Below are 20,449 nucleotides of genomic sequence, written 5' to 3' on the forward strand. Positions count from 1 at the left end.
GGATTTAAACCCAGCTTTTCACTTAGCGTGACGAAACAGTGTACAACATCATTTACAGACCTTATGACACTCTGGCAAAAGTGTCAGGCTCAGAAATAAAAAGGATCAGCATTAGTTGTGTGGACACTAGACCAAATGTCATCCTGCAACTCAACTGTCAGAATGAATGCACAGGAGATGAACACAGAAGCACCAGCAGCTTCAGAAAGAGCACCAGATGTATGTCTATTCCTTTCAGACAGAGGAAGCCCACTGTTGGGCTTAACTAGCAAAAGGTTGCCTTGTGTGTACCAGCCCTGTAGCCAGCAAACTAAATCTTGATGCACGAACACTCTTCCTTACAAGTTCCACCAAAAGCAAACACAGTGCAACCTGCTCCAGAGCTGAAGCTCCCCTCTTAGCACAAGCTCTTTCCTCCCTGCTCTGGGCCCTGAAATCAAGTTAGAAACACCATGTTTATATCAACTCTGCGTTACCGTAATCGCGTTTCCTGTTGCCCACAAATTGAATATGCCTTCAGTTCACTGCAGGATTAAGTTAAAAGGAGCAGATGGCGGTGCAGGAAGCTGCTCTTAAAGCAAATATCCTCTGTAATATTCCCTTACAGTGAGAGCTTCTCGGAAAGGCAAACCACTAACAAAGGGGAAATGGGAGATATTCAGTCGCCGGTGCGCACGCTGCACTTGAGGTAAGAAAAGTAAGAGAGAGAAAAGAAAGACTCAGTGCTGGTAGGCTTTATTACTCTCTTTTTTTCTTTTCTTTTGGATGCACAGACTACGACTCACTGTGGAGGGAGCCAACATTTCTATCAGCTCAGTTGTTGATACACAAGGATAAATTGCCTTCTCTCTGCTCCCTGCCTACCTTCAGTATTCCAGGTGCCAGACCCAATTTATGAGATGCTAGTGATGACTTAGGCACCTGGATTTCTGCACTACTGTGCATAATTCAATGCTACTCATTTAAGCAAATCTTTTATATTCTCATTTTCCCTTCCAATGCACTGATCTTCAACTTGTGGTTCAGCACCCACTACTAGCTCATGGCCTGTTCCACAGTGGGTTGAAACTATAGCCCCCCACCACCATCAAAATGTGTGGTAAAAAAAAGAGAAAGAATTGGGTTCCCAATGCATTTATGGGTCTCGGATCTGAAAAGGCTACTACTCCCAACAAGAATTTCTGGAAGTGATGGGAAAAAAATAGAAAAAACCAAAGCACAGAAAATAGAAAGAATAATCCATCAGTAAAATACGTCACCAAAAAATAGCCAAGACTAAAAGCTGCAGCAAAGGACAAAGTACAACCAGAGCCAACAATAAATTAAATTAAGCAACAACAGAATCAAATGCTTGTTTAAAAAGAAGTGTAAAGGGTGGTTTTTGTATCTCTAAAATAATATGAACAGCCTAAGCATATAAGAGGAGCCCTGCTCGACCATCAATTTCTGCACTCTGCTCCAACTGCGACCAGTTTGAGACCTCTGGAAACCCTCAAGCCAGGCTGCGAAAGCAACAGCCCTCTCCTGAAATTGATGTGAAGTAATATTCTGTCTCTGAAACAGGAGTTGCATATAGCCATCATAGCTAATAGCCATTGATAGACTGATCCTCCATGAATTTGTCTAATCCTCTTTTAAAGCCATCTAATGCTATGGCAGCGAGTCCCATAAATTAATTACATGCTGCGTGAAGAGGTCCTTCCTTTTGTCTGTCACGAATCCACCCTGCTAGTCAGCTTCTCTGGATGACTCCCAAACTCTATTATTATGGGAAACGGGGAGAGAGGAAGAAACTTTCAAAGGAAACTGGCTGTCAGTGAAAACAGAGCAGGTAACGCCCAGGAAGGGAGTTGTAAATCAGAAGTAGCTGTGGACATGAATGGGCTGCTGTGAGCTTTTCTCCACCATGTCTACTGTTATGTGTAGGGCATGGCCACATTCACTTTGTATTTCTTGAGCCTATTTTCATCCTTTCTTCCCTCTCTGCCCTGGTAGCTCCCTCAGCCATACTAGGCTGTATCCAATGTTAGCCCTAACCCATTGAAATCAAGTCTACTCTTAGGGTATCATAGCAGGATACAACCCACTGCACTTACAGGCCCAATTCAGACTTCATGTTGATGTCCTCACCCTTGCAGTAATTGCTTCCTGAAAGGAAGCGGGTGGGAAGAAAGCCTAAATGCACCAGCGAGAGGACAAATCCCCTCCTCTTCTCACTGACACGCTCGGGTAACAAACCCTGCAAGCTGGCTAGCTTCTAATTCAGGGCTGGGAAGCCAGTGGCACTCCAGATTGGCACAGCACCGTGTAATCTTTAGACACCAACTCCCATCAGCCTGCATGGCCAACAGTAAGAACTTAAGAAGAGCCTTGATAAGGCAATGGCACGTCATGGTCCAGCATCCTGTTCTCACATCAGCCAACTGTGAGGCCTGCAAGCAGGACCTGAGTTCAACAGCCCTCTCCCTACTTGTGATTCCCAGCAACTGGCATTCAAAGGCACAATGAGTAGTCTAGACCAGTGTTCCCCAACCTTGGGCCTCCAGCTGTTTTTGGACTACAATTCCCATCATCCCTGACCACTGGTCTTGCTAGCTAGGGATGATGGGAGTTGTAAGCCAAAAACATCTGGAGGCCCAAGGTTGGGGAACACTGGTCTAGACCATCAACATCTGGTGGGCAACAGATCTGCACAACAGGCAAGACCATTGAAAGTGGTAGCCCTAAGTCCTCAACAGTGTTTCCACTGCTTTACTCTTTCAATTCACTAACTAGCAAAAGGGAAAAGACCCACCACTGGCTACGAGGCAATCTAATTAGCATCCATGCCGCAGAAGCTAATCAGCCTGAAAACTCAACCGGACATGCCAGTTCCCACTTTATTGTCTGTGCTACACACACACTGCCTGATTTACAGTGAAGTAAAACTCGAAGGGACGGGTTTTACTGCCTGGGACGCAGGTGGCGCTGTGGGTTCAAGCCTCAGCGCCTAGGACTTGCCGATCGAAAGGTCGGCGGTTCGAATCCCTGCGGCGGGGTGCGCTCCCGCTGCTCGGTCCCAGCGCCTGCCAACCTAGCAGGTCGAAAGCACCTCCGGGTGCAAGTAGATAAATAGGGACCGCTTACCAGCGGGAAGGTAAACGGCGTTTCTGTGTGCGGCTCTGACTCGCCAGAGCAGCGATGTCACGCTGGCCACGTGACCCGGAAATGTCTCTGGACAGCACTGGCCCCTGGCCTCTTAAGTGAGATGGGCGCACAACCCCAGAGTCTGTCAAGACTGGCCCGTACGGGCAGGGGAACCTTTACCTTTACCTTAAAACTCGAAGGCTTGCTAAAAATTTAGGCTATGAGTCGATCTCTTTCCATTTCAATAAGATTATCATCTCACCAGCTCAACGTTTTACGCCAACCCCGTCGTGGTTCGGGGGCAACTGAAGCTCTGAATGACTTGGGTGCCTAAAGTACTGCATTCTACCACAGTGTCCTGTACACTGAATTCATCATCTGACACTCCACTCAGGATCTCCCCACCATCTGAAGTTAGGTGGGTGGGGACCAGAGAAGGGTCCTTTTCGGTAGCAGCCCCTTGTTTCGGAATGCTTTTCCCAGGGGTACTCGACTCTTCCGAAGCTCAAAGAAGACATCTGTGAAGGCAGGGGAAGCTCCAAAGGACCTGAGGCATAGTGGGGCTTTGTTTTCACTGCTCAGCCTCCCCGTCTAAAGGCTGGTGTGTAGGGCAGCGCAGCAACAGCAGCAGCAGCAGCTTTCTCGCAGGTCCTCCAGCCTCTAGCTGGCCCCAAAGCTTCAACTTTTAGATATTTGGGTCTGGGTTGAGGAAAGAGTGGGAGAGAGTGGTGGAGAACAGGAAAAAAGGGCATTTGGAAGCTTTTTAGAGGGTGCTCCCAACAATTTCAGCTACAAGTGAGGGGACTGGAATGTAACCCCCATGTAAGTGAGGGGATGCCTGTAATTCCAGTACCAGAAAACAAAGACTGCTGTTAAAAATTTGCTCAGGCTTTTAAACAGGCAGTATCAATTTACTGTATGTTTTACCTGCTTTATGGTAGTTATACGCTGAATTTTCCCACAGTCACTCTACACTGCTGTTTTGTATTTTAAGTTATTGTCTCATGCAGCTTAGTTGAAGGGAGTGGGCACTCAAAAACTTTTATATAAACAAACAAACAAACAAACTGCTCCTATCATGTGGATGCACCTGAAATACCAATTTCTGAACAATGTGGATATGGGCAGATTTTCCCAAAATGGAAGACAGAGGTATAGGGCAAAGAAGAAAAAGGCCAGTGCCGCCACCACAGAAGAATAGCAATAACAGACCACCCCCAAAATCTAAACAAATGAGCCAATGAATGACGCTGGCGGAGGGGAGATTGTCTTCATATTGCGAACAACAGAGCAGCTAAAGCACTAACAGCAAGGCATGACAGCTAGCAAACATCCAAGAGATCAGCTTCTTGGTAATTAGTCAAGATAAAAGAACTGAAGCTTTTCAGGAGTTAAGCAAATCATGGAGCTCTGCCCACACCCCCCAAAAAATGAAACAAGCTTTTAAATCCATAACATGCAAAAACGGGGAAGGCATTTGCCTTTTATGGGCTTCCTGGAGGCAGCAGGGTGGCTGATGCAGGATAAAAGAGGATAGGCCAGATCAGTGATGGGGAAACCTCTGGCCCACTGGCTTAATTGCTTATTTTTATCTATTTATTAAATTTATATCCCGCCCTTCCTCCCAAAGGGATGAAACATTGAAAACAATTATAATACAGATGCAGATTGGGAAACATCTCGACTTAAAAGTCTTGTTGGAAGAGGAATGACTTCAGTAGGAGCTAACAAGGCAAGAGAAATGTTGAAAATAAAGGAGAGGAAATTCTAAATAACAGGAGCCACCATTCCTATGTTGTGCAGAACATCCCTCCCGGTAAGATGCCATCTTCAAGAAGCCCTCACCTGCAGTGATCAACGAAATATATAAGGAGTGAGAAGATCTTTCCAGTATCCTTGTCCCAAGCTGCATAAGGATTTATGCATCAAAACCTGCAGCATGAAGTTAGCCTGGCAGCTAATTAATCCCACCAGGCCTCCATCTTTGGCTTGCAACGCTATTTTGACCAAGCCATGTCTACCCACCTTACATGAGATGCCATATATGGTATCAGTTGTGGGGCAAGAAAGACACGGCTGGGTCAAAAGAGGATTTGCAAGCAGACCCTATGCAGCATTTGAAAAGCACAGGGCTGTGCCTTTACTCACATGCTTTGATTGCAAACCTTGCAGGCAAAACTGGGTCACCCAGCATTGAGAGGTGGGCTGTCCTGACCACCTATCAGTTCCGCACCCCTGAGTTAGATGAATCTTTGATCTGATTCAGCAGCGCTAGTCCTTATTTTATTTTTTTAACAAACAGTTGTAGCACTACCACGATCATTAACCATGCTGTAGAGCAGGGGTCAGCAAATTTACCTCGCCTCGGGCCGGTGTCTCCAGGGCGGGGGAGACACTTCCGGGTTGGAGGAGCACCGGAAATAGCTTGCGCGGATGTGCTGACCTGGATGTGCACCAGAAATAATGCTTGCGTGTGCGCAAATAACGCGTGCGCATGCGCACAAGCTATTTCCGGTGCTCCTCCAACCCGGAAATGGACAGCTGCGCAGTGCAGTGCCGGTAAGAGCGGGCGGCGGCAGTCGCCGCAGGCCAAATAAACGAGTCCCTCTGGCCTTATCCAGCCCACGGGCCTCAGTTTGGGGACCCCTGCTATAGTGCAGCTAGACAAAAAGCATCTGTAAACTGATACCAGTTTACAGGTCTGAATGCTGTGGTAATTAAATGGGGAGGGGGAGATCTCATCAGTATGAGGAGGAAGCAGCAATTGGTCACAGGGATTGCCTTCCGCTTCTGTGCATTTATTTCATTGTATTTCGTATATGCTACACAAATCTTCCAACCATCAAAACGCGTGCAAGGAAAATTAACATTGAAATGCAATCCCCATGAGCAGGAAAGCTTGTGTGGCATTGTTCTGCATTCTTACAATTCCGCAACATGCCTCTTAAAAACAAGGTTGCTGCCTTGATCATGGTGTCTATAGACGGTAAGTGTAAAGTGACCCAAGTCCACTACAAGGGCATCTTGTTCCTTTCACAGAGAGGAACACAAAGCCCATCCACCATGTACGCTGCAATGCAACAGCAGCAGTGCCACCGTGTTCCATTACAAAGAAAAACAAATAGCCCCCCTAAGCCCAGTTTAGAAAGCTATACACGTCTTTTCGCACTTTGGAGAGGGCCCTGTTCAATTGCCACATCATCTGTTACTTTGCGCACTCCGATATGCTGCAGGCAAATGGAAAACAAGATTACTCTTGTCCAATCAAGAAGGGATTTGCATGAAGTATTTGGGGCTCCTGGGTACTTGGATACCTTATCTAAAAAATAGGGCATTTAAATAGGTACTGAGAACCCAGTTAACTATTTAGGAAAAAACTATTAAAAATATAATTTATATCTGCCTCCCACAGTCCAGTGCCCTCCAGATGTTGCAGGACTATAACTCCTATCAGCTCTGACCACTGAATCAGGCTGCACTAGAACAACAAACAGAACCAGCACCTGTTCATTATTCCTAATGAACATATTGAATGGAGGGGAGATGTGGAAATATAAAAACATGGGGGGGGGGAATCCATTTTAGAATTTTTTTCTGCCCAGCCATATCTGAAGAGCACCTGGTTGGGGAAGGCTGGTACAGGATCACTCCCACCTTTGATAAGCAACCAGCTCTGGTGTGATCATTCCTGGAGGAACGAAAGATATTGGCACATCTATCACAAACAAAGATCTGTTGCAATGCAGAACCAGGTCAGAATGTTTACAAAGGCATATGTGTATCTTTCTGCCAGTGTATGCATTACTATATTAAAACTTGCACCACTCTGGAAACTGGAGGTTCTCATGCAATCAGAGCTATCCTGCAAAAGCAGAATTAATGGGGGGGGGGGGGGAATAGCGTATTAGTGAAGACATCTGGCATGTTATAACAAGAAAAGTTGCCGTTGCTGTCTGGGAGCCAGTAATCAATTTTTTGCCTCCTCCAGCTACTCTATCATTACACTGAATTAGGATCTGCGAGTGAGGGAGATATATTAGATCATGGTGCACAGCAGAGCTTTGCCAACCGGATCTGGTTCAGATCAGACTAAAACAGTTTGGCAGTCTGCTGTGCCCTTAAAAACAAATCAATAGTGTTACTCTCTATGCTGCAATGTGCTGGGTGCCAGGAAATGTTAAGGTTTCCTGGAGAAAACACACACACAGACACTGACCCCTTTCCACTTTCAGATACACTCAAGGACAGCCAGTGGAAGGGCAACCAATTAATTTTAGATTTAAATCTGCATTTAAAAACACACACACACAACTGCAAGAGGCCACTGGAGAAATACGAGTGATCAATTCTAGGCAAGTCAGTCAGCCAGCAATTAACGCAAAGCCAAAAGTTTGCAAAGAGGACTGGAGTAATGAGGAAAATTTACAACTGGGCCACCAGTTAATGAGCAAGAGAGACCTGGTGAAAGAGGCAGTAAAACCACTCTAATATTATGGCAAAGGGAGAATGGAGCCAAAATACAGCCCAAGGAAGATTTTGGGAGGGATTTGGGGCGGGGGAAAGAGAAGGGAGAGCAACTTCAAAAAGAGGGTATTTAACTGGGACTATCCATACAGCTTTCCTTGCTGCCAAGATTCCATAGTGTCACAGGAATAAGGATATCAAGCCAGCACAGCCTTGAAAAGATTTTCCCCCAGGCTTCACTCCCTCCCATTCTGAAATCAGGCTACATTTTGGAGCTGAAAGGGCTCTCCTGCCAATGAGCAGCTGAGCTCCAGACCTGGCACTTGTCTGCTTCAAACAGCAGCACAGCCAGCAGCGCCGGCAAAGGTGCAATTGAGAGCTCTTGGTCTGTACTGGGTGGTCTTTGTGAGAGTGTGAGATTTATGCCAACAGAGACTGAAGGCTGCTCGTTCAGAACTGCCACCCTCCTCTTGGCAGTGTTAGAAACTCAGATATATAAGCCAGGTGCCAAATGGCACCTTGGTTACAGTCACCACAACGGAATGGCTATTTGCGAGAGGGTTGGACTAGATGACCCTTGGGACCCTTCCAATGCTACAATTCTACGATCTCAACTACGTTGCTTGGCTGTAGCTTGTCCCAGGATGCAAGAAGGAGAAACAAAGAAAGTGAAAATGGAAATGGTATTAACTGCAGAGCTTTTTAAACTGTTGCCACCAACCTAGCACCCAGAAATCACCACGTAGTCGCAATTGGACCCACTTCTGTAACACTTCCTTTCTGCAGCTATTCCTCCGCTCTCCATTTATTTATTTATTCCCGCCCCCAACCCGTGCAAAGCTGTGATCACATAAATAAAGTAAGCGTGAGCGAGTTACCTATATCACTGTGTGCTATTTGTATGGTATGATAATGTATTTTCCTTTCATTCACGGTTCCCTGAAAGCTCTTATGGGTGAATAATGCAAAAACAGTCAAGATGTTTCTAACAGTTGCTGCTTATTATATGTTGTAAAATGAAATAAAAACATTTTATTTCATTTTTGAGAGAGAGGGAGAGGGGGAGGGAGGGAGAGAGAGGGAGAGGGAGAGCGAGAGCGAGAGAGAGAGAGAAGCAGGCAGGCTGTAAATATAGCTATTCCATAAAAGAAAAGTCAGCATCATGGTTAAGAGTTATACATCACTGCCACCCTAAGCTAAATGCAAAATCTGAAAGCAAGAGATTTAAGAAACACAAGGAGGTTGTCAAATTGTGCAGTGTGTGTGTGTGTGTGTGTGTGTGTGTTGTTGTTGTTTTTAAAAAAGAAGATATACATAAAGGTACTAAAACATATTGTGCTCCGCTTCCCACGCTGTTTTGCAGACAGCTTTAATGTGTTGTAGCAGACCAATACTGACAACAGAAGCTTCAGCTTTCATTGCTGTTAATACCCTAAGCAATTACTGTTGCTCAGCAGGTACTCCTGCCCAGAATGGCAACTCGCACTGTAATCCAACATTTTTTTTTTTTGCAGGAGCAATTCCTCCTGAACACCAAAGCACCTGCTAATGTGCAAAATTGCATAAATGGGGCTTAAAACGTCTCGTAGCTTTAAAAGCCATCACTTTTTTAAAAAAAACACCTAGTATTGTTCATGTCAGGGTATTATTAAATTTGCTAGAGAGCAGAGATTGAAAGGGGGGGAAGTGGCATAAAAAAGGCTTCTTCTTTTTTTTTTAAGGAAGCTGGACTGGCTCCAAAAATCAGAAGGATGTGAAAAATTACCTGTAAGGGGAGAAACTGTACATAATTGAGATCTCCGGGGGGTAAAAATAGCAGACACATAAATATTGAAACAGACTGTCAAAGTAACCAGGGAAAGGAAGCACATTCTCTAACACCGCAGCTTTACAACGTTAACCAGAAGCAGCAGGGGAAGGGGGCGAGAGAAAAGGGGGAAGGCAGGGAGAAAGAAAAAAGATAGATTTGGGGAGAGGAACAGATGGTGGTTTACAGAGCTGAGCAACAGGCCACCCAAATATGTGTATTTTATTTAAGTTTTTGAAAAACAGGTCTCTTTCTGACCTCAGAAGCAAGCTGGTAGGAAGTTCCTACATAATGCTGCTGTCTTAAATCATGTGTGGTCAGCAGATGTAGGTGGCAAAAAATGGCAGACCCACTGGGCATCATGTTCACATGGATCCTGTGCTCAATTCACCTAAGCACACTTAGGCTCAGCTGGCACAGAATGCTAAGCCAAACCATGGCTTGGCAAGAATGAGCAACCAAGCAGGCACCTGGAGAGAAGATGGCGACTTTACAATTACCATATTTTTTGCTCTATAAGACTCACTTTTCCCCTCCTAAAAAGTAAGGGGAAATGTGTATGCGTCTTACGGAGCGAATGCAGGCTGCGCAGCTATCCCAGATGCCAGAACAGCAAGAGGGATTGCTGCTTTCACTGCGCAGTGATCCCTCTTGCTGTTCTGGCTTCTGAGATTCAGAATATTTTTTTTCTTGTTTTCCTCCTCCAAAAACTAGGTGCGTCTTGTCGTCTGGTGCATCTTATAGAGCAAAAAATATGGTACATCAGAACCTGGACTTATGGTTTATCTCCCCCAGAGTGGTATGCCATAGAGCAATTGTCAGAGCTGCCTCCAGGTCCCAGCTCACAGAGGACCAACGCTAGGCTGTAGTTATGTACAAAAGTCTTTATTGAGATTCAGTCTCCATTTCAAAGCCGCAGCGTGCAGCTCTACGTCCCGAGCTTAGACCGGCGAAGTCCTGTCTGAGTCTCCTCCCCCTCCACACCAGTTTAAGACTCTCGCTTTGCTCCACCTCTTCCTAAATTCCTTTCTCCTCTGGGCCCTCCTGCCCGCTAGGGTCTCATCCTTCCTCGACTCCTCTGACGCTGACCCTGACGATTCTTGCCCCTCCTTCCGGCGGGCTTTAGGACCTGGTTCCCTATCCGGGCTACCTTCTGTGCCGCTCGCCTGTACCTTTGAACTTGGCGCGCGCGCCCAGCCTGCAACTTTCCTCTTAACCGTTAACTCGCTCTCCGATGGAGGCGTGGTCCACCCTGACTCCTCTTCTCTCGCTGGTGGTGCATATGTGGGCTCTGACACCTGGGACTCCTCCCCCCCACTACGCTCTGGTGGGGAAGCTGGTCCTGATTTGCAACTGGTGCTCTGGGAGTCCCCGCTGGCCCCTTGCTTCTGGGGTGTCCCCCTTGGGTCGCCCCTTGCCCTGCCCATCGGCGCCCCCTTCTGTGAATCTTCCGATTCGCTGGAGAGGCTCATGGAATCTATCGGGCTGCTGTCATATTCTCCTACGCTGCCCTCGGATTGCTCCCCCTCGCTTTCCATCTCCTCTCCTCCCTGCGCTCCCGCTGAGTCCCTGACAGCAATCCTTGGCTACAGCTCATGCGGTGTGCCTGCATATAAGCTTTGCAGCAGGTGACAAAGACACATCTCTGCCCAAGACCCAGTATTGTCCACACTGACTGGCAGAGACTCGCCAGCGTTTCAAAAAAGGGAGGCTCTCCCAGCCCTACCTGCAGATGCTGGAGATTCAATCTGGGATCACCTATACGCGGAGCGGGTGCTCTACCACTGAGCTATGTTCCCAAGGTTGGTTACATAAAAAATACAAATAAAAGACAACAGAGGACAGTGTAACCGACTTAAAAGAGTCAGCAAGATATCAAAGGTCAACGTAAGCACAATAAGAAAAGGTTAAAATTATACCGAAAGTGCTTGGGAAAATAAAAAAAGGTCCCCCGTCTCCCTGTAAGGTAGATGCCAAGTTCTCCAGGGTACCTTTCCACAGTTTGGCCACCACCAATGTGAAGGCCCTCTTCCCAACTTGCCATCCACCCCACCTCAGATGGCAGGAGTATCCACAGAAAGCCCTCTGGTGAAGACAATCTGCGGCCCCCCAGATACAGCTACAATTCCCATCAGCCTCAACAAGCATGGCCAATGGCCAGGGATGGTGGGAGTTGTAGTTCAACAACATCTGGGGGGGGGGGGCAAAGGTTCTTGCCTAGTGAGTCTTTGCTGAAGATCTTAACCTACAGCTGCATATGGAGGCTAGGATGCATGGACAAAGTCTGGCCTGGTATGAAATAGCTTCCTATGTTCATACCTAAGTCCACAATGGTAAACATGCAAGCAAGAGGCACATACTGTGTGCAGGTCATAAAAGTAAGTCATTTCTTCCTTATCGTCCATAGGTGCCACACATTTATAGCTTATGAGAAATTACCAGAAGTGCACTAGAATATAACATTGTAGTAACCGTAGTAATTACATAAAGTGGCACCTAGTAGCAGCCCATGTTCAACCTCACAATGCAAAAATAACAAGAGATAGGTAAACAAGAATCATGACCATGGAGAGTAGCAATTGCCAGGAAGGTTTTGGTTGCGATAAAAAGTAGTCTTTGAAAAGTTCCCAATATTATGCTTTTAAAAATTGCTGTTGCTTACCAATTTGAAGTCTTGAATGCTACAGATGAAGTATGGAGTGTTTGGTCGCCGACTCTCAATATACACGCAATCTTTAAAAAAGAAATAGAAAGGAAGAGAGTTAATCTTAAATTTATGGCAGCTAGTTCCTCTATCCTGACAAAAATGCAGAGAAACCACACAACCTTTTCTATTAGATGAACGACTCACAATGAAAAGTACTATAAAATGTGATCTAGTGCAAAGAAAATAAATGAATAAATAGGTGAATTAAAATGTTTCTGCCTGGCACCTAAAAAAGGGGCTAGGCGTGCTTCTCTAGGGAGAGAATTCCATAAGCAGGAAGCCACCACTGAGAACACTCTCATGCTGCCACTCTCAGCACTGTCTGCTTAGGGGGCACATGGAGAAGAACCTCATGACAAACGTACGGTCTGGGCTGGTTCATGTGGGAAGAAGCAGTCCTTAAGGTACTGGAGTCCTGAGCCACATATGGCTTTTGTGACACTTTATATTGTTTTAAGGATTAATTCTCTGGGGAACTGTGTCACAAAAACAAGTACTGCCAGAGTGATCCCCATAATTAAACTGGCACAATGACCAGGTCACAACCTAACACAGTTATGTCAATCAAGACAGGAAACAAAGTCAAACTTCTTGCAGCTAAATAGTCATTAAAAATCCTAACAGTACTAACCTGGTTTTGCGCCTAATCGTGAAATCACTTACCCTATGACAAGCACAAGTTATTTATATGCTGTATGACCTTTCAAAGTAGCCTCTACTGTAAAATTGGAAAACCAACATATCCTAAAACACCCTAATTCTATATTTTTCACTACAGATTTAATTGCCACTGCCTCTTGATAAGAGGACAGGAAAACTCATGTTCTTTCATTAGATGAGAATGGGTTTTTGCTTTTTTGCTTCTATGAAACAATTTATATTGGAAGTTTTAAGGAGGTAAGCTAGTAAGAGCCACTGTGTTATAGTGGTTACAATGTCGAACCTGGGAGACCCGGGTTCAAATCCCCACTTGACCATGAATTTTGATTTTGAGCTAGTCACTGCCTCTCAGCCTAACTTACCTGACAAGATTGTTGTGAGGAATGAGGAGGGGAAGAACCATGCATACCATCTTAAGCTCCTTGGAGGAAAAGGTGGGATATACAGTGGTACCTCGGGTTAAGTGCTTAATTCGTTCCGGAGGTCTGTACTTAACCTGAAACTGTTCTTAACCTGAAGCACCACTTTAGCTAATGGGGCCTCCTGCTGCTGCCGCACCGCCTGTTCTTATCCTGAAACAAAGTTCTTAACCTGAAGCACTATTTCTGGGTTACCAGAATGTGTAACCTGAAGCGTATGTAACCCAAGGTACCACTGTAAATGCAACAACAACAATTTTTTTAAAACTCTGGTGCCCAAGTGGTTATATTTGTCATATGTTATTATAGCATAAAATGTGCCCCATTTATCAAGAAGCCACAGTAAAAAAAAGGGGGGGAGTGTGTACAAAATCAGCACCTGCATTGGCTTCAAGATGGCTAACACTGGCAGACTGGATGTCAGAAAACAGGAAATCCTCTTTAGAGTGTCTATAAAACACTCCCCAATCTTTTGCAGATAGGCATCAAATGTTTTCCCGTTCTGGCTGATTTGCACATAATGTAGCATCCAGTGTGTCTGTGTGTATGATCCATGGTGACTCAAGTTCCCCAGATGGAACTTCCTCAAATACAGGGCTCTTTGAGAAAGTCCGTTCAGACTAAAAGCTGCAGGGCTTCTCAAGCAAGAAGAAAGAACTCTCCTTGTCAACAGGCAGAGACATTTCTAATCCAAAACTGAGAAGGGAACTGCAGTTGTTGTGGGGGGGGGGAGGAGGAGGAGGAGAAGGAGGAGAAGGAGGAGAAGAAGGAGGAGAAGAAGAAGGAGGAGGAGGAGAAGAAGAAGAAGAAGAAGAAGAAGAAGAAGAAGAAGAAGAAGAAGAAGAAGAAGAAGAAGAAGAAATAATTCTGCTATTATAATTCTCTGCAGGAGAAAGTTTCCATTTCTAAAAATGTCTCATTTCATAACATTAATTAGTAGCAGAAATAATGGTTACAATACCAGTCAAATCTGACAGTGTTTAAAGATGCAATTAACATCTTAAAAATCAGATCCCAAGTCGATATAAGACACCGGGAAATTTTCTGGTTCAGGTTTCTTTCTTTCCTTGAAAACCTGTACCACCGCACAACAAACCCAGTATCCCCTGGTCAGAGTGGGATGGGAGTCTGGTGACACCAGAGCGCTAATCCCATGCCACTGTCCCAATATAAAGACCCAGAAAAGCTCCTGCCTTTCCTCAGTCTGGAAACCTCATTGCTGAGAGGGATGGTCAGGTAGGTTCCTTCCAAACTCCTAGGCTGCCCTGCTTGCCCCAAGGGACCAGTCCCCCCCCCCCGGAAAAATAGGTGCTGGTACTCACCATGAAGTTGTTACCATAAATGCCACAACAAAAGGAGATGCTGGTACTGCGTACCCTTGAGTACCCCCTGAAGGAAAAACCCCACTGCTTGGGTCCCAGACACATACTCCCTTCCCACTAGAAGTTTGGGTGCAGAATAGGGGTTTGCACAGGTTAAAACAGAAAGATTGAGGGACCTCTAGCTGTATCATTAACCTCTTCAGCTGCCCCCTCTATCTCCTTGTCCTTTAGTCTTGGGTTGCATCCTGTTTATTACTTCCTCTACCACAATTTCCCTCTCAGACCTCAAGACGAGAGGTCGCCTTCTAAATATCCTGAGAGAAGAAGAAATGAGCCAAAATGACTAGCTTGTTCTCCTCTGAACTAGGTAAAGACTAGAACTAGAAACCTTTTCTATCAGAATTATGCATCTACGGCAATAAACTTTATTATTTTCTTACTGAAAAGCATATCTGTGTAATTGTAATAGGTAAAGCCTACTCTCTAACCCAGATTCACTAGCCAAACACGGCTCACTTGGCATTCTAAAGGGTTTCAATAGGTACAGTGGTACCTCGGGTTAAGTACTTAATTCGTTCCGGAGGTCCGTTCTTAACCTGAAACTGTTCTTAACCTGAAGCACCACTTTAGCTAATGGAGCCTCCCACTGCTGCTGCTCTGCCGCCACATGATTTCTGTTCTCATCCTGAAGCAAAGTTCTTAACCCGAGGTACTATTTCTGGGTTAGCAGACCCTGTAACCTGAAGCGTCTGTAACCCGAGGTACCCCTGTAATTGATCTACCAGCTCTAGCTGAAATTCACAGGGGTTCTCCCCAAACTCCATCTCTGATCGACTCATTGAACCCCACTACATAGAATTGAGGGGGGATGTGGAAAGAGAAATGGGGTGGGGACAATCAAGTGAGGCAATCAAGAGTGTCTCTTCTTTCCTTGTTTAGTTTTGTTCCTTTTCTTGCCCAGGAGCTGCAGATGGCTCCTGAGACACCGTTTGGACACGACGACGTGCCTCTTCCTTTTCTCTCTTGCTCACTTTCTGGAAGCGTACATGCTGTTCTGCCAAGAGGCATATCTGTGAATAATCCACATGCAGAATATATTGTATGCTCTCTCTCTCTCCCTCTCTCTCCCCATTGCTTTAATACCTAATTGTTGAAGAAGTGGGAGGGGAAAAGAGGAGGAAAGGAGACAGAGTCGAGCAATAGCTCTCCTTCTACATCTCTTTACAGCCAGCAATTCTAAGAGTGCATTATCTTCACTATAAAGTCTCTTACGTTTATGGAAATATGTCTTTCATCCTGAAAGATTATATACCACAAGCTGAAATTGAGGCCGTATGCTGAGGAATTAATTTCTTCGATCACTGGAGAGGAAGAGAGGAAAAGAGAGAGAGAGAGAGAGAGAGAGAGAGAGGCAGGCCCAACCACCTCAAGGGATAAAATTCCTGCAACTGCTTAAGTGTGATACCACAAAATAATTCAACAGGGTGGAATGCTTAAAAACAAACTGACATTGAAGGATGAATTTAGATAAGCTGAGAGTATTATCAAAGATGGGATTTGACAGAATTTAAGCCTCTGGTTCTTTTGTGATAGGAGTGATGGGGTTTTATGCTGCCAGTGAGAAGGGGGGAGAGAAGCACACCTCATGTCAATGATTAGATACAGGATTTCAGTTTACAGCATCACTAACAAAGAGACCAGGACAGGGGCCACCCCATATACTGCACCTAATTCAACCACGCAGGTGGAACATAGAAAGCTGCCTTACACAAAGTCAGACCTTTGGTCCATCTACCCTAGTACTGTCTAAACTGACTGGCAGCAGCTCTCTAGGTTTTGGGGGGAGGAGTCTCTCTCTGCCCTACCTGGATATGCTGAGGGTTGGACCTGGGACCTTCTACATGCAAGGCAGATGCTCTCCCACTAAGCTTTGACCCATCCCCTATGGTAGACAAATATTATGTTGGAAAAGGTGGTCCAACTGCCTCTGGCACTTATTTGTCCCTTAATCTGAAACACAGTTTGGGAGAAACTAGTATAAGAACACAACATGCTGGAACAGACCATCTAGTTCAGACCATCTAGTTCAGCCATGCTGGAACAGACCATCTAGTTCAGCATCGGTGGCCAATCAGCACTGTAAGAGGTCAAGGGTGGTGATCTGGAAGCAAAGCACGCAGCAGGCAAGTAAGCCGGTGGGGACAATCCAAAAAGTGGCTTTGTCTTCACTCAAAAGACCAAGGTGCTCACATTGAGGAGCCTGGCCAAAGCCTGAAAATTTATAGGGTCAAGAGGAATCCTATTGGCCCTATTGTGTCACCTGATAAGCACTGCAGTATTGTCCTCCAGCCAGCCACACCAATGCTGCTCCTGACTGGTATATCCCAGTCCTGGAAATCAGCTGCAGTGGCAGACAGTATAAGGTACCTGATATTCGCTTGCCAACAACCTGGGGTGAGAGAATGGCAGGCAGGCAATCAAAATGTCACATCCATCCAGCTGGACCCAACATGTGAAAAATCATAACATAGCTGAAGCTGTGGTTCAGAATGTCTCACTTGGCAGTGCAAAAAGAAAAGAAAAAAGAAGAGGAGGGGGAGAAGGGTGAACAGGAGGCTTCTCCTTTGCTGCTTTTAAACCAAAGCCTCCTTTCAAGCGTCAAGCTGTAGCCTGTGTTTGAACTATACACCTTGGACTTCCACCTCACTGGCACTTCATCATCAGGAAGCAGATTCCTGGCATGTCAAGTCAGCTTGACAAACCTGCACTCACCAGATGCATCCTGGTAGAGCTAGCTGCAAATTCGTGACTCAGCCCACTAAAGCACAGAGATGAACTCAGATATCATGAGATTCTACAAAGCTGTTTGTGGTTTCTCAGAGAAGTTTAAGATCTTTCAAGAGGGTTTGTGTTTGTGGTTCCCTCCCCCATGCATTTTTTTTGGGGGAGGGGGAATGGTAAAAATGCAAACACAGCAGTAATTTAAAAGAACAGGAAAAATAAGAACTTCTTCAGAAAATTAGAGAACTCTTTCTTACAGAATTTACCTGCCCATCAATACCTACCTTTGCTACTTCCTTTTTGGTTCAGAAATATGTAAAAACTAGAATTTCCATAATCATTTAAAATACGCAGGCACAGAAGTTTTAAAGCGAAGCAACTAGGAAACAATGCCACTGGAAAACAATGTCAGGTGTCAATTCTGCAACAGAATCTTTTCCATTTCTCCCTCCCCTTAATGTTTCCAAATTCCTTTTACCCCACTGCCACGAAAGCTTTCACTACAGTTGCTTTTTTATTTTTTAAAAAGGCTCTTGTAAAACACCAGATGCCAGAAGCTAATCACTTCAGCTACCTACAATCTGCCAGTGAAGAATCCCCAACAGAGGGAGGCTTGAAGTAGCAAGGGTCCCTTGGCACATCACCACTTGAAGTTGCAAAGCCCTCAGCAGCCATGTAGGCAATGCCCCCAGTTTCCGGTTGTTCTTACATTCGATTGGTATTAAAACAAAAAGAAATTAATTCAACATTTGTAGGCCTTTTTGGAGGTGGGAGTGGGTGGAGGTGGAGAGCTCCCACCAGATTTTAGGATCCTGCACTGCAAAGAGCTGCATAAAAATTCAGGTTCCTATATACTAGCACAGAATTGTTAGTCGTCCAGAATATTTAAGAGTTTTTCCCAAACCATTCTTCTGCCAAAATGAAGAGGAGAAATAATATATTATTATATTATAATATTATATAATATAATAATATAATATTATCATAATATAATATTATGATGGCTGACTGGGAAAAGTTATGGAGCACAGGTATGAAGTTTACGGCATATAATGCCTTAAGAGAGAATATAATGAAAATGATTTACAGGTGGTACATGACACCAGTCAAGCTTGCAAAAATTTATCATTTGCCCGATAATAAATGTTGGAAATGTAAAGAGATTGAAGGTACATTCTTTCACCTTTGGTGGACATGCCCAAAGATTAAGACCTTTTGGGAGATGATCTATAATGAAATGAAAAAGGAATTTAAATATACCTTCCAGAAGAAACCAGAGGCCTTTCTCTTGGGCATGGTCGGCCAATTGGTGCGAAAGGAAGATAGAACTTTTTTTATGCACGCTACAACAGCAGCAAGAATACTCATCGCAAAGTATTGGAAAACACAAGATCTACCCACTCGGGAAGAATGGCAGATGAAGGTGATGGACTATATGGAATTGGCTGAGATGACTGGCAGAATCCGAGACCAAGGAGAAGAGTCGGCGGAAGAAGAGAGGAAGAAATTTAAAGCTTATCTTCAGAAATATTGCAAAATTAAGGAATGTTAGAAAGATGTTGGGGAAAAAAAACTATGTGGTTTTAGCAGAAAAGATATAAAGGATTAAGTAAAAATGAATCGGTGAAAGAGAGAATGTAAATTTATAGTATATTAAGATAAACTATTAGGATAAAAACAAAGTTGGAAGGATTTGCTGGAATATCTAATTGAATTAGAATACAAAAATGGGAGGTGTGAGGAGGTCAAGGAAATAAGTGAATGTAAGTAAGTGATTTAAAGGTTGGACCTGTTTTTTTATTTCTTTTTTCTTTTTTTCTGTTTCTTGGTGATGTTTTTCTATATGTATGGTTTTTCTTTCTCTTTTTTGACTGGGAATTTTTCGTTTTGTTTTTTGTTTTTTGTTTTTCCCCCCTATTTTTTTCTCTGTAACCTTTAAAATCTTAATAAAAATCTATATAAAAAAACAAAAACAAAATGAAGAGGAGAAATGGGGGCAAGGGAGAAGAGAAATGCGGTTTGTTGAAAACAAGTATCAGATTTGGTTCAAATCCCTGTCCAGCTCACTTAAGTATCACCGAAAATATCACTCTCACTCTGAGCCACAGATAAATGGACAAAGATACCTTGAAAGACAATGTGAATCAGAAGCAAAGTTGCGCTAGTTATAGCAGCGTTTTAAAATAGCCACTTGTCTACGGCAAGTAACTAAATATACATAAAAATAAATACTTAATGGTAATAATAATGATGTAATATTTCAATTGCCTGCAGGTGAGTAAGTTGCAAAGCATAAAAAAGAAGGCTGGAGAATAGATTGTTTTCCCCTTCCTCCAAAGCTGTTGATGCCTCACAAATGTCTTCCACTGGGAGCAGACCCATTGAAGTCAATGAATTGAGGCCCATTCATTTTAGTGGGTCTGCTCTGAGTAGGATACAATCCTTACAATGCTGTGCATTGGCAGAGAGGCTAATCTTGATGCTCATCAGACTGATGGCATTTTTCACTAAAAAGAAGAAACTAAAGTAGGACCCCTGAGTTAGGTCCTATCCCAAACCCAATGACTAGCTGCCAAATTCAAGGGCATTAGTTTCCTACTGAGTGTTTCTAGTGTAGCCACAACAACTTCAAAGAGCCTACGCCCGTTGGTTGTTTTTTTAAAACAACAACTCATATGTCTAATTCCTACACACAGAAAACTATTATTTGCAAAGCAGGCCACTTTATCATCCATGGCCCCTTTCCACCACGACGTGCACTGTTAATCTTGCAGTAGCATTTAATGGGGGCACATCTGTTTGACACAATGGTGGCGGTAGGTTGCTGTGGTTGTCTTATTATTATTTGCAAGCTACAAATCCTATTGCTTATTTGCAGAGGAAGAAAGAGAAGCCATGAGACGCAGAGAGGATTAGATTCTGTGGCGCGGTCCGAATCTGTAATTTGATTGTCACCAGTCAAGCTCCTCTCCCACTGACAAGGAGGAATGGAGCAGTGCCCTATCCTGCTCAGGCTTTTCAGCTCATTTGTGAGATAAAGTGAGAAGAAAATTATTACTCCCTGATCTGTGTGTGTCGACATTTCCATTACAAAGCCCCATCTCCAGAGTGAACAGGAATTCAAGTCCCATCCAGGGTCAGAAGTTACTTCTCTTCTCACTGA

The 20,449-nt window shown here is 44.4% G+C and overlaps 1 protein-coding gene across 18 annotated transcripts in view; it reads right to left on the reverse strand.

The window, feature by feature from the left end:
- The window catches only part of RERE (arginine-glutamic acid dipeptide repeats), a 351,307-nt gene that overhangs the window by 193,038 nt on the left and 137,820 nt on the right, over positions 1–20,449 (reverse strand). For 12 of the 18 annotated variants that reach the window (XM_079986730.1, XM_079986735.1, XM_079986734.1 and 9 more), the window contains 2 exons: positions 12,060–12,130; positions 11,124–11,186 (listed from right to left, as the gene is read on the reverse strand). In XM_079986730.1, coding sequence (XP_079842856.1) covers positions 11,124–11,186; positions 12,060–12,130 — 134 coding nt within the window. The remainder of the gene's footprint in view (positions 1–11,123; positions 11,187–12,059; positions 12,131–20,449) is intronic. The other 6 variants (XM_079986732.1, XM_079986737.1, XM_079986731.1 and 3 more) reach the window with 1 other exon arrangement.

The sequence above is a fragment of the Podarcis cretensis genome (genome assembly GCF_951804945.1).
Source record: "Podarcis cretensis genome assembly, chromosome: 8".
NCBI classification, from domain to species: Eukaryota; Metazoa; Chordata; class Lepidosauria; order Squamata; family Lacertidae; genus Podarcis; species Podarcis cretensis.